General features: G+C 28.7%; 1 protein-coding gene across 1 annotated transcript; it reads right to left on the bottom strand.

Moving 5' to 3' along the window:
- Nucleotides 1-6,449: 6,449 nt before the first annotated feature.
- Nucleotides 6,450-10,590, bottom strand: LOC115705785 (abscisic acid 8'-hydroxylase 4). The gene is made up of 9 exons (XM_030633230.2): nucleotides 10,125-10,590; nucleotides 9,697-10,027; nucleotides 8,991-9,140; nucleotides 8,631-8,879; nucleotides 8,128-8,217; nucleotides 7,877-7,955; nucleotides 7,649-7,755; nucleotides 7,420-7,538; nucleotides 6,450-6,924 (listed from the first exon to the last, which is right to left on the bottom strand). Exons 1-9 carry the CDS (start codon nucleotides 10,346-10,348, stop codon nucleotides 6,798-6,800), a joined length of 1,476 nt encoding a protein of 491 aa, XP_030489090.2. The 5' UTR covers nucleotides 10,349-10,590; the 3' UTR covers nucleotides 6,450-6,797.
- Between the last annotated feature and the right edge of the window lie 3,185 nt (nucleotides 10,591-13,775).

The following is a 13,775-nucleotide window of genomic DNA, read 5'->3' as shown; positions in this document are numbered from 1 at the left end:
GGGCGGTATGATATATTATTCTCATATGAGAGTGACAATTCTGTATAATGCAATACAGTTTGGATTGGGCCAAAGCCACGTGAACTTCTGCTTCATTTTTGTGACATTTGTGGTTTTGTATTGATCTGATATCTCTATTGGCATTGGCAATGAATAATAACAATATCAATAATAATAATAATAATGATGAGAATGTGCTCTTGCTTGTGTTCATGTCATACTACTACTGATCAGTACTACTGGTAGTAGTAGTGATAATGATTTTTTGATTTGCTTTCTTTTTTTTTTCTTTCTTAATTTAATAATAAGTGGGTACCCTTTAGTGGCCAACCTAGCTCTTCTTCAAACTCCAACAACTTATTAGAGTGTGCCATATTAATTAATACAATTTTAGAGGCTTATTGTGCTATTAATCAACACTACTTAGTGCATGTTTGACATAATAACTAAAAAACTGTTTTTTGAAAATAATTTGGCTTGTTTGGCCTTGTTTTTTAAAAATCAATTCACTTTTGGTCAATATTGTTTTTAAAAAACACTAACCAAACATGACTTGTTTTTAAAAACTTCAAAAACTATTTTTTGTTCTCATTTTTTAAAATAATTTTTTGAAAACAAAAAACAGAAAACAATATCAAACACGCTCTTAAGAACTCATCAAATATTAATTAGTTTTACCATATATTATCAAAGTTAATTAAAAAAAATTAAAAAAAAAATCTATCTTCTTTTCTTAGCTAAACTACATCATTCCACATTGACTTTTTAAAAATTATTTACCCCTAAATTTGACTTAATTATAAGAGTTGTAACAAACTTCATCAACCAAAAGTCAATACTTAAATAAGAAAATATTATTTTTTACAGAAAGAAAGAAAGAAAATAATATCAAAATGTATATTAAAAAAATAATACAAATTGTATTAATTTTTAAGAATCTCAAAGATATATAGATTGTGTAGTTAAAAGAGATGGAATGTTTTTTTTTTCTTAATTATTTTATTTTACTTTAATTGGACCATATATATTAATATTTCAAATAATTATATTACAATCATGTGTAAATTGGTAATTAAAAAAATTGTATCTTAGCTTTGGACCTCTTTATAGTTTTAATTTCCTCAATTTTTCTCCAAGGAATTTATAGTTTTGTGGATTTTAATTTATAAAAACAAGAGATGCAATCTGGTTTTTTAATAAATAAAGCAGGACACACATATACTGTCAACTTAATTAATAATGTATTATATTTATTTATATAGCCACTAATTTCACAAATTTTGTCGAAAAATTGTTGTCTATCCATGAAACATGATTTATATTATTTAAATTTACACTGTATTGCATGCCCTACAATAATATTAATGCACACATATATTATATACTGCTTTATATATTATAAGCTAAAATATGCATTTCAGTACTCTCACATATTTTTCTATAACAAAGCTTTGACTACTTTAACCACAATGAATTGTGTTTACATTAATATATAAGTTAAATATTACACAATTAATTTAATTAAGACTCTCCCACAAAACCAACAGAACACATGAGTTATGACTCCCCTAATAAATTAAGAATCAGTCTCTTATAAAATTAATACAAATATATATACACTACAAAAAACATCACAAATGTAGTACTGTAATACAATTCCAATTCTATATAATCTCTGTGTTCTTTAATGTATATTATTTCATGCATTTTATGAAGTGAAGTGATTATTCAATGCAGTATGCAAATATCCAGCAACGATATTGTTTATAATCAATTAATGTATAGCTATAGCCTATAGCCAAAAACAAATTAAAATACATATAAATTTTTTCCTGATAAATTGCGTTATAATTTATATAAATGATTAATTAAGGGAGTAGCTATTAGGTTTAATTGATGAAACACATTTAATTATTTTGCAAAAACATATAAAAATGAAAGAATATTACTATTAGTAATACTTAGTACTTTTAGATATATTTGTCTTGCATTGACTAAAGTAATACTCTTTTAAAATTATAACACCCAATACTTAATTAAACTATAATACCTTTTAACATTTCTATTTAAGAAACTCAGCCCTAAACAATGCTCCAAACAACTACCGCATATTTTCAGTAATAAATGTATAATTTTTTTTTTTTTTAATATATAGAGTTCTGAACTGTTTGCTGGTCTTACTTCATGGCCGGCACTGAATTTTATATAATCCACATAAATAATAATTGCCCTTTATTTTTGGGAACCAACAGAAATCCAATAGATGTTTGACACTTGGTGACTTGAAGAAGAAAATGAAAAAAAAAATAAAACAATTTGCGTTAAATAAATATTTAAATTTAATTTTATATTGCGGATAAATATTTAAGTATAATTTTTGACAAAAAATTAATTTAAATATACTAAAAGAAATTATATTTAATTTATTTTTAAAAAATATTTGTAGATAATTGGTCTTTAAATGTCAAGTTAATGGTCACGTGATAATCTATGATTGATCAATGTTATTAAATTTTTAGCAAGTAATTATCTGCAACTGAAAATTAAAGTTAAATATTTATGTTGTAAATTATTAAATAAAAATAATATATACATAATACATAAAATGAATATTTAGCTATTTAAGATTTTTGTTGCTAGCCTATGTATTATTGTACTCGATAAACTTTATAGTCACGTTAAAAATAGTGTTGAACTATTCACAATATTGTAAATTGGTCCTTATCTATCAAATTTTGTCACAAGTGTGGCAAATAAAATGATATTATAAATGCTTAGCTAATTAATATTTGTCACATTAGCGTCATATATATAATTTAATATTAAAAAAATAAAAATGATGTATTTTTAAGAAAAACATTAAACTAATATCAATTAATGGTTAAAAAAAATTACATAAAATTAGATTAAAAAAAATGAAATTTTTTTTTTAATTAATTACATGTAGGGTTAACATGACATTACTATAGTAATTGATTAAGCAGCTATATTATATTTTATGGGATACGATTTTGTCCCGTTATTGTACTTTCGCGAATTGTAATTCGTGATGTACGGTAGCCGTCAGATGAGGGAATTATTTGATCTAACGACTAAGATTGATCTAGGGGTAATTAGGATTAAAAAGTAGAAACGTATCCTGACACTCATTTAATGTACCCTGAGACTCATCTAATGTATCACGGAATACATTCCGTGAAAGTATATCATAAGACAAAATCATATCCCTATATTTTATTTGTGATGATAAAATTTGATAGAATAATTAACTTAATGTGAATAGTTGAATTTTTTTTTTGTCTTTGGAACAAAATTCCTATATAGCCTGGTAACTTGGAGTGGAATTGAATAGGTTGTTGGTGCAGTGGCCATGGCCAAGTATGATGAGAGTATCGGTTAGTGGAGGGTACCATATAATTTTACCACGTGTCTCTTTTTCAGGCCATTTTATTATTCTCGAACCCACGTGAAGAGATCTAATTGCATGTATTGTCCCCCACTCACCAAGACACGTGCCATTCATATATACATTTATAAATGAATCAAATAAAATTTCCATGCTGTTTTTTTTTATTAGATATTACTAATATTTCTTTTGATGATTAATCATATAGAAATCATAACAATAAACAGTCAAAACATTGTGGTTGGTTGGGATTTGTTGAAGATTATTAGGGTGCATGTAAATGTAAGTCCATAGGTCGAAATTAAATGAAATTATTACAAAAAATAATGAAACTCAACAAAGGGGACACAGTCACCATTACTATATACCACACCACCTGAGTTGGTTTTTTTCTTTCTGATTATATAATGATGGATTTATTTACAACAGAGTGAGTTAATCAATTGCCTATGCGACAAGGATATCTCTATACATATAATAAGTTCTTCTACATATCTAAATTAAAGAATCTTCAAAATCTAAAAGTGGGAATATGGGGCACATAATAAGTTTCTTGTCCCATTTTTTTGGTCCCTTTAATTCTATGCTGACATGTGTCACTCAAAATAAAGTCAAGAAAAAGCTACAAACTACTCAATGTAGTACAATTTGCATAATTAAAGATAGAGAAATGCTAAAAGGATGACAGTCTTAGCATCATGTGTAATATTACTATGAATGTAATTCAAAATTTACTTTATTTTATTTTAACAAATATTATAAAAAATTACTAATTATTTACAGATACTATATCTCATAATTATAGTATTAGATATAAGGCCGGTCTTGGACATAGACGGGCTAAGCCCGTACCTAGAGTCCATTTATTTTAGGAGCCCAAATTAAAAAATTAGCTCTTAATAATTTTTAAAAATACTATTTATCTTTATAATAAGGGCCTAATAATTTTTTTTTTGGAATAATTACATAAGGCACCATTTTTTGTAAAATATTTATATTTTTACATTCAAAAAATGTTTTTTTTTTTTTACATTTTTACGGTTTTCTAAAAAATAACACGAAAACAACATAAAATCAACAAAAAAATAACATAAAAGTAACATGAAAATAACAACAAAAAATAACATACAGATAACAAAAAATTAACAACAAATGAACAAAATTTCAACATAAAAAGACCGTATTTTATAAATAAAATTAAAAAATTCGTAAAAATATTTAAAATTCCGTGAACTGTAGCAAAACAATTCAGCTAATTATCTTGATTTGTTGTGTTACATGACTCAAATAATAATTAAGATAGTAGATTATGAAGTGTAGTATGATTGTTGATATATAAAATCTATAATCTGCAGTCCCAAAACTCAACCGATCAAATTGGTAGAACTAATTAGACTACAAAAATCCGATGTCAAAAAATTTGATTTCATCTAATTTCAGTTAACTTAGATTAGCTAAAGATACTCATGTGTACTATAATGTATGTGGCCTAGGTAAATCATTCAAATATTAAAGTACACCAAAATAGACAATTTTTCAATAATTATTGTAGTTGGGAAAGAAGTGTTAAGTGACCAATTTCTACAAGCTCAATAATTTAAAGACAGGAAAAAGTTATTTACCCTTACGTACTGGACATATGTGCCTAAGTGGATGGTTAGGATTTTATATGTATATGTAGAGAGCATCGAGTGTAGAATGACTTTATTCTTATATGTAACTTAAGAAATTAATTTCAATTTCTTGTCGATAAACCTTTGTTCCAAAATATTCGCTTATTTCAATGCCATTTTGTAAATCAAGATTTTCTTTTAAAAATTAGTGTCACATGTGTTAAACTAATTAAAATTTAACACATCAATTTGTAACGTCCCGCTTCAAGCCTCCATTGGGCCCTTACACCCACGGACTAATGGCTCCTACAGACCCTACAGACCAACACGAGTGTTTTCAGCGTGCTTTGTCCTCACTCACACGCATCCTGGGAAAACTTCCCAAGAGGTCACCCATCCTTGAAATTGCTCCAGGCCAAGCACGCTTAATTGTGGAGTTCTTTCGAGATGGGCTACCGAAAAACAAGATACACCTTGTTGATATAGGTAGTACCAATCAATCCATTTAAGCTCTCTTCAACTGTGTAGTCCCATACCTACACAGTCTCAGAATCATCCCACTTAACCTTCCCCAGGCGGTGTGGGATTGCACAGCTTACCCGGTGTTTCCCCTTACGGATCACGGGACTACTGACTGTCACACAATTAATCTAATTTATATTAAATATGTTAATTATTTTTGTTGACTCAAATTAGAGATTTATTTTATTAATGTGTCAAACTTTGATTGATTTAACACAGTATATGAGATACTAATTTTTAACCGGAAATCTTAATTCCCATTCTGTAAGCATAGAGATTCTCAATATGCCTTTATTGTGTAACAAACTCTATGACGTGTCAGTTGTGCATTGAGGCACATTTTCCTTATAATAGTTGTAATTACATATAACACTAAAGAGTAACTCATGCCTTTGAGCTGAGATTTACACCCTTCACCATCTTTGTTTAATTAAACTTCGAGGGTATTGTAATTTGTAATAGGTGAACACATGAATATATTGTAATAGCTGGTGTACAATTATGAGAAATACAAATCATCTTATCTACCCAAAAAAAAAAAATTATATTTTACATAATTAATATAACTACATAATTTTCGCTCCTGGTAAAAATTACCATAAAAGAAAATAAAATCTCATGGCTATAAATAATTTGAGGAATACATCACAGGCCTCATGAAATTATTGAGGGACTACATACTGTGTATATTACTATTGAATGAAATATATAAATCTAGAAATGACATTTTCAGCATATTAAATCAATAAACCGTCAAATAAACAGTGTTGTAGTACTGTTCATTGGCTTCATTTTGAGGTCACATATCTGATTTGCCAGAAACTTCATTTTGGCTTTTAACACAAGGTTGGGGATGCTCTAAGTGTCACTCTCTTTGATAACATAAATTCATGTGAGAGAAGAAGCTAGACAACAAGAGATCTTTCCATTACATTCAAACAAAATTTCTTTATTTTGTTTACTATTATTTCAATTATCATATAAAAGGGTTACAAATTACATTACTTGCTCATTGGTACAACAATAATTATCACCCCTCTTTCTTTTTCCTAATAATGCAAAAGAAGGTGGAAAATACACCCAAAAAAAAAAAAAACACCTTCATAGAGTCTCTAGATAATAATACCAATAATACTAATAATTTATAGAGACACCCCATTTGAAAAAAAATAAACAGAGGGTTTTGGATTTGGGTTAGGGATAAGATACATTTGAAAATAATACACTTGGTGAACAAGATAAATATATATATTTAGTTAATTAGGTGGAAAAAAATCTTGTATGAAATTGTTTGATTCTTTCCAGAATCTGGCTGGGAGTCCATTTTGAGGCACTGGAAATGGGCCATATTGAATCCCACTTTGAGATCCCACAACTTCCCACCTACAAAACCAACATTAAACTCAAAATTAATTATAAAAAAAGGAGATGAGAGTGGCTAGTACTACAAAATAAGAATTGTTAGAAGGCATTTTGGAGCTTAGCACATTTTTTCGGTGTCATACCGCTATTAGTGTAATTAAGTAGCAAGTCTCATATAAATTAAAAAAATCGACATTGCTAAAAGGCACCACTGCTACCTAGCACTTTTCTGAGTGCTATTGGTGATTAAGTATAAAGTCTCATATAATTTAAGAAAATAGCTTTAAGAGAATTTTCCTAACCAGCAATCGTAAGGACTACCTATAGAAAATGTTGGGTACCACTGGTGCCCGATAACAATGCTCTAAAAAAATAACTTTTAAAAAATATCGCTAAGCAATCTTAAGATAACACCTATAGAAATTACTTAACACTACTAGAGTCCACGATAGTAATGTTTTAAGTGAAAAGATTTGTTTAGTTAAGAATCATTTTGCATTAATTGTAATTAATTACCTGTATTGAGTGACTAAATGGTGGATAAAAACTAGCATCTCTAACTTGGCAAGCTCATTTCCAGGACATGAGTGTACCCCATTGCCAAATGGCATAAAAGTATTACTCTTTGGAGGAACCTGTAACCACATTAAGATTTTAGTCATTAGTATAATAATTAAATAATGTCTTTTTTTTGTTTTTCTTTTTTCAACATTATAAATGATGACTCTGGTATATAAAAACCAACCTCAAACCTAGAAGGGTCAAAATTTTGTGGATCAGGGAAGAATTGAGGATTGTGATGAATGTTTCGAAACAATGGCATCACTTTCCAACCCTTTGGAATAATGTATCCTGCAAAAATAAAATATACTCAAAATAATGTAATAATGAAGACAATATAGTACATAAAATTGTTATATATTAATTTTAATGAGTAAGAGAATCTTCTAGATTGATGGTGCCCTTTACATACCGTTGTATTCTACATCAGTCACTGCTTCCCTAAATGTGAATGATATAATACTAGCCATCCTCAAGCTCTCCAATATCACCTGAAAAAATAATTATTATTTTTATTTATTTATTTAATAATATTTAAAATAAAATAATCAAAATTGGGTCTTTTTCAAGAAAATAAAAATAAAACAATTTTTTTTGGGACCAAATTAATTAAGACCCCACTCACACCTAAAGTCGGCTCTAATATGAATTAAAATCTAATACCTTATGTGTAAGTGGCATACTTCTAGTTTGTTTCCATGTCAAGGGCTTTTTTCCTTCATCATTTTCTTGATATATTACCATTTGCTCTGCCTACACAAATTAATCAATGACAAATAAAAGGATTAATTAGATATATACTAATAAGTAAGCCACGATCAAAAAAAGTGTGTTAGGCCATTTTTATACACACTAAAAACTCATATATATAGTAATTTTTCTCACAAAATGTTATGATTGAACTTTAAAATCTAATATAATTTGATAGAGTCTACAGTATCACACTAATCATAATGAGACACTGAGACACTGTATAATAAAGAATATAATTTTTAGAGTTGTGGTTGGAATTAGAAAAAAAAAAAAAATTAGTACTAAAATAATATTCTTTTAGTGTAGATTTAAAACCAAATTTAAGTTTCGATATTAGGGATGACCTTACTAATTACTAACTAGTAATTAGTAACTAGTTACTACTATATATATAGAGAGAGATATATACATACTTTTAGAGCTTGAAGAAGCTTTTGATCATCATGGAGATACTTAAGGATCCAAGTCAATACACTAGCCGTTGTGTCTTGAGCCGCAAACAAAACCCCAATAATATTATCAGAAATTTGATCTCTTGTTAAAGCTTTTCCCTTTCCATCCTTGAAATTCAAAAGATGACCCAATAGATCCTTGTCTGCTATTTTCTTCTCCTCTCTCTCCAACATTATCTCACTCAGAATCTGCTTAAGCCTTTTCCTTGCCTAATAATACAACACAATCATGTATACATGTCATGCATTCAATTAATTAAATATTATTATTGAATATAATTGATGTGAGATTTTTTATTTATTTTATTTTTGGTTAATTACCATGAGTGCTTTTTGATATGTAGTTCCAGGTACGTTGTTGGGAAAAGAATTATATCCTTTATTTACAATGGAATAATTCTCCTTGAGTTGATCCTTGTAATTAGAATCCAAATGACCAAAGATAGAAAGAATGCCAACATCAAAAGAATACTGCAAACCAAACCATAACATCCACATATTAATATAATATTTGTACAAACAAACAAAAAATAAGTGGAGGACCCCAATATATATGTGGATTATTTCACAAATACATTAAAAAAAAAAAAATTACAAAAAATACGATTTTACAAAATTTTAAATATTTTTATGATTTTAATTATTTTATTTACAAAAAATACTCTTGTTAATTTATTGTTAATTTTTTATTATTTGTATATTATTTTTTACTGTTGTTTTGATATTATTTAAATATTATTTTACTATTACTTTTATATATTTTCGTATTGTTTATATAAAAAATTGTAAAAATATATAAAAAAAATTATTTAAACATAAAAATATAAAAATTTTACAAGAAATAATACTTTATCTTTTGATTTTATATATTTAACTCCTTTAATTTTCCTTTAATATCAAAATTCTTTTTATATTTATTTATGTTGTAAATATATAGTCTGAGTTACAAATTGGATTAGATAAAACAAAATTTTAAATAAGTAAAAGATATTGAGTTTTAGAGAAAAAGACAAAAGAAAAATTTGACCTTTTTCAAGTGGTGGAAGGTGTTAACGAGTTGATCTTGTGCTGTGAGCCAGGAGTGGAGAGTGGAAATGGCGAGGGCTTCTACGTCGGCAACTCTTTTCTGCAGATTGTACGGAGAAGCCAGAGAACTCTGCACCAGTTTCCTTAACGAAGAGTGGTACTCCCCGTGGTGAAAAAACAGAGCTGACGGACCAATCAGCTTCTCCTTACTTTTCGGGTAAGTTGGTTTGAACAAGTGACTGTGAGTCACCAACACGAATTTAGCAGCCTCTGGACTCCCCAACATAACGCAAGGACATCCCAATATATGGGTTTTGAATATCTCACCGTACCTGATCAAAACCCAAAAAAATAAACCCTGTTAAACCCCAAACACTCTGTTTATGGATTGGAATGAGTTAAAATTAAGTACATGAAAAAATAATGAACCTTTTCTGTTTGGTGGAAAAGAAAGTGTTGGGGTCATGGGAATAGAGTTGGAGAGTTTGTCCTATTAAAGGCCACCCCATTGATCCTGGTGGGAGCTTGTATTTGGAATTTGTGTAGTTTTGAGATTTGATTACCAAATAATAGATGAGAATAGAGAGAAATATGAGGAATAATATTGTTGTTGTGTATGCAAAATTACAAGTAACAACAATATAAATCTCCATTTTTAAAAATGTAGTGTTAAATTAATTAATATAATATTGGTGGTGATGTGGCAACTATAGAGGTACTATATATGGATATATAATAGGGAAGAAGAGAAAGTAGTGTAGATGGATTTGGAAGGCAAAAGCTAATAAAATGAAGAAATTATTTACAAGGTATGAGCTTGATGGTGGGGTGTATATATAGAGGGAAACAATGATAGTGACTTGGTTTTTGTGAAGGGTTTCTTGGCCCAAATGCTATGCCTCTCCATCTTTTTATTAATTATTATATTTATTTTTGAAATGTGATAGTATAAGTTCTCCTACACCACATGATTTAAATAGTTGGTTATGAGAAGAGATTGTAGGTTTATGATCTTTTTTAAGTTACTTATGGACTTAGCTCTACACTTTATTTAGGGCAATTTTAATCGGACTGTATATACTATATATAGTGTATAATTTATCTCTAATCTAATATTATAGAATTGCTAAAAGAGAATATTAGCATCTTTATCAGTGTCATATCTTAGTGTAATTAATATTGGGTCCTATATAACTTAAAAAATTATTTTTAAAAAATATTATAACATCTCCAATGGTAATATTTTAGCTAATGCTTGATGAGGTGAAAAATTTAGGTTGCAAAATATAAGGATTGTTGCGAAAATTATTAATTACTACGCAAGTGCACGCAATCAAGTAGTATACTCACGCAAGTGAGGTCGAACCACAGGGAATTGGATTAATTACTACTAAACTATACTTATAATTCTATTTGGCAAATCAAAAGTATTTATGATTGAAAAAGGAAGAAAGAAATTCAAGAAACTTAAAGAAACAAGTGAATATTAATCAAGATGAGAGAATAGGGAGACGAATCCTGTTGTTAAGTTACCAATGTTAATGTCTAATTGCTATCCTTCTCTTGAAGTGAATGACAGATTATAAATTAACCTAGCTCTTTTCAGATCTTCTAGGTTCTAAATCTCATGCTCTCTAATTAATCTCTTAATTAAACTAACATGAAATCAGCATTAAGCAATAATTTAAATGTCACAAAGGCTATGTAAATACTTTCGTTTCACATCAAAACCTAGACTATCCAATTTTAGCATTCTCAATTCTCACTTTTCAGATTTCGAATTGAGATCATAAAACATGTAAAAGGTGATCAATCTTGCACATGGAAATTAAACAGAAATATGAATAGTGTTCACAATCAAGATGGAAGAATGGCAATTATTCATTAACTAGGAAAAACTTAAACAGCATTCATCATTCTCCCTAAATAGGAGTTTAGTTCAAAACATCCATAATCAAATCCATAATTAAATTGAAATAGAAAATAGCATAGAAAAATTAAAGAGAAGAGAAAGAACTAGTTGAAGCAATTGATCCGGGTCGCCACAAGCCGCTCTTCTAGCCTCCTCCTTTGTTTCTAGGGCTCCAAATCTGAATGAACCCTAATTTTCACGAACTCCCTCTATTTAAACCAATTCTCATCTTTAAAATTCGCGAAATTACGAAACTGCCCAAAAATCCCGTATTGGGGTCCCCGTCGCGACTGGCAATGCCCCCGTCGCGACGGGGTTGAACTTCGATTTCTTGAAAATTTCTCTGCCAGTTCCCGTCGCGACTGGCATGTTTCCCGTCGCGACTGGAACAGGCAGCGACACAATTTTTGGTTTTTCTTCTCGATTCTTTCACCACTTTTCCTCAATTCTTGTACATACTTTCTTTAAACACCCGAGGACCTGAAACAAAAGAATCAAGCGTAATATAGTCCTAAAACTAGAAACAAAGAGTGAAAACTAACCGAAAATAAGACCCAAAACTTAGACTAAAATTAGCCTAACAAGGATGTCATTGGAAAAGAATGCTATTCTTGAAATTTGAATTGATGTCACACAATGGCATTGATGTTATGTTTTTTTTTATACAATAAAAAATTAAAGGTGCAATATATATAATAGTTTAATAATAAAAATATATATATAATAATGTGTGAGATCATGATTATAGTATTTTTAAATGTATTATACCATTGGAGTATTTTAGAAGTAAATGTGCCAAAAATAATGTGGAAGAACATAAAATAAAATAAAATATTATATATTTAGATGATATGTAAATCTATAGCATCTTCAAAGAATGTTACCATTAGAGATGCTTTTACTAACCAATCGTAGGACGCTACCTATAAAAGATATTGGGCACTACTAGTGCCCAATAACAATGCTCTATAATAACATAATTCAGTTGGACCATTTTAATAAAGGCTAATTAGGATTTTTGTCCCCTAAATTTTGACATGTACCAAATCATGCCCCCTGAACTATTGAGATTGTTGGATTTAAGGACTTTTTTCTAATTTTAGTAAAAAAGTCTAACATGGATGAAAGTTCAGGGGGCATAATTTAGTGCATGTCAAAGTTCGAAGGGCATGATTTGGTAGATTTCAAAGTCTGGGGAACATGGTTTAGTACATAAACAATCATTGAAATAGTAAAATTAAATAAAATTAGATAAAAGTCCTTAAATCCAACAATCTCAATAGTTCAGAGGGTATTTTCAATGACCTTAAAAGTTCAGTGGGCATGATTTGGTACATGTCAAAATTCGAGGGCAAAAATCCTAATTAGGCTTTAATAAATGATCGAGTCAATAAGTATCTTTTTCCCACGATTTCTCTCTTTTTCCCATCCCTCTCTCACCACTAAGCTAGTTTTAATAGCTTATCAATAAGTATCTGTTTAAATTTTATTTTTACCATTGTTAATTATTTAGAATTTTATAAATATATACAACATTACGACGTATACTATTATGGAAAGAAATTGAACTAAATACTTTCTTGAATACCTTAACAAATAAGAGATCATGTCGTTGTTGATAATTTTCATTCCTAACGACTTCAAAATTCGTTGTTGATAATCGTTTTTACCGACGAACTATTCCCAACGACTTTTTACCAACGAAATGTCCTCATTGATGAGGAATACTGACGAAAACAGGGGTTTTTACCAACGAAATTTGTCCTCATTAATATTCATTTTTCTTGTAGTGATTACGACATATACTATTATGGAAAGAAATTGAACTAAATACTTTCTTGAATACCTTAACAAATAAGAGATGTACCAAAATGATATATATTTTAAAGGATATACTATACATTTTTCCAACATATTTTAGGGGCACTATGGCCAACAAGTAATCCTCATTTCATGAATTGGACCAGGCTAGAGCAAGGAAAGTGATTGCTTAAACAAAGGCAGTAACCAAAATACTCAATCATTGAAGATTATTACTATTCATTTTCCTTTGAGTCTCAGTTGACACTTCCACTTCTTTCATTCCATCATAATTCAGTTTAAGAAAAATAAAAAATAAAAGGCATTATGACTAAATTATAGGTAAAAAAATAATTATTTCTACAAAA

Source organism: Cannabis sativa, chromosome X (assembly GCF_029168945.1).
Source record: "Cannabis sativa cultivar Pink pepper isolate KNU-18-1 chromosome X, ASM2916894v1, whole genome shotgun sequence".
Lineage (NCBI taxonomy): Eukaryota > Viridiplantae > Streptophyta > Magnoliopsida > Rosales > Cannabaceae > Cannabis > Cannabis sativa.
Note: the sequence above shows the minus strand (reverse complement) of the source record. Positions and strands in the feature narration are given on the sequence as shown.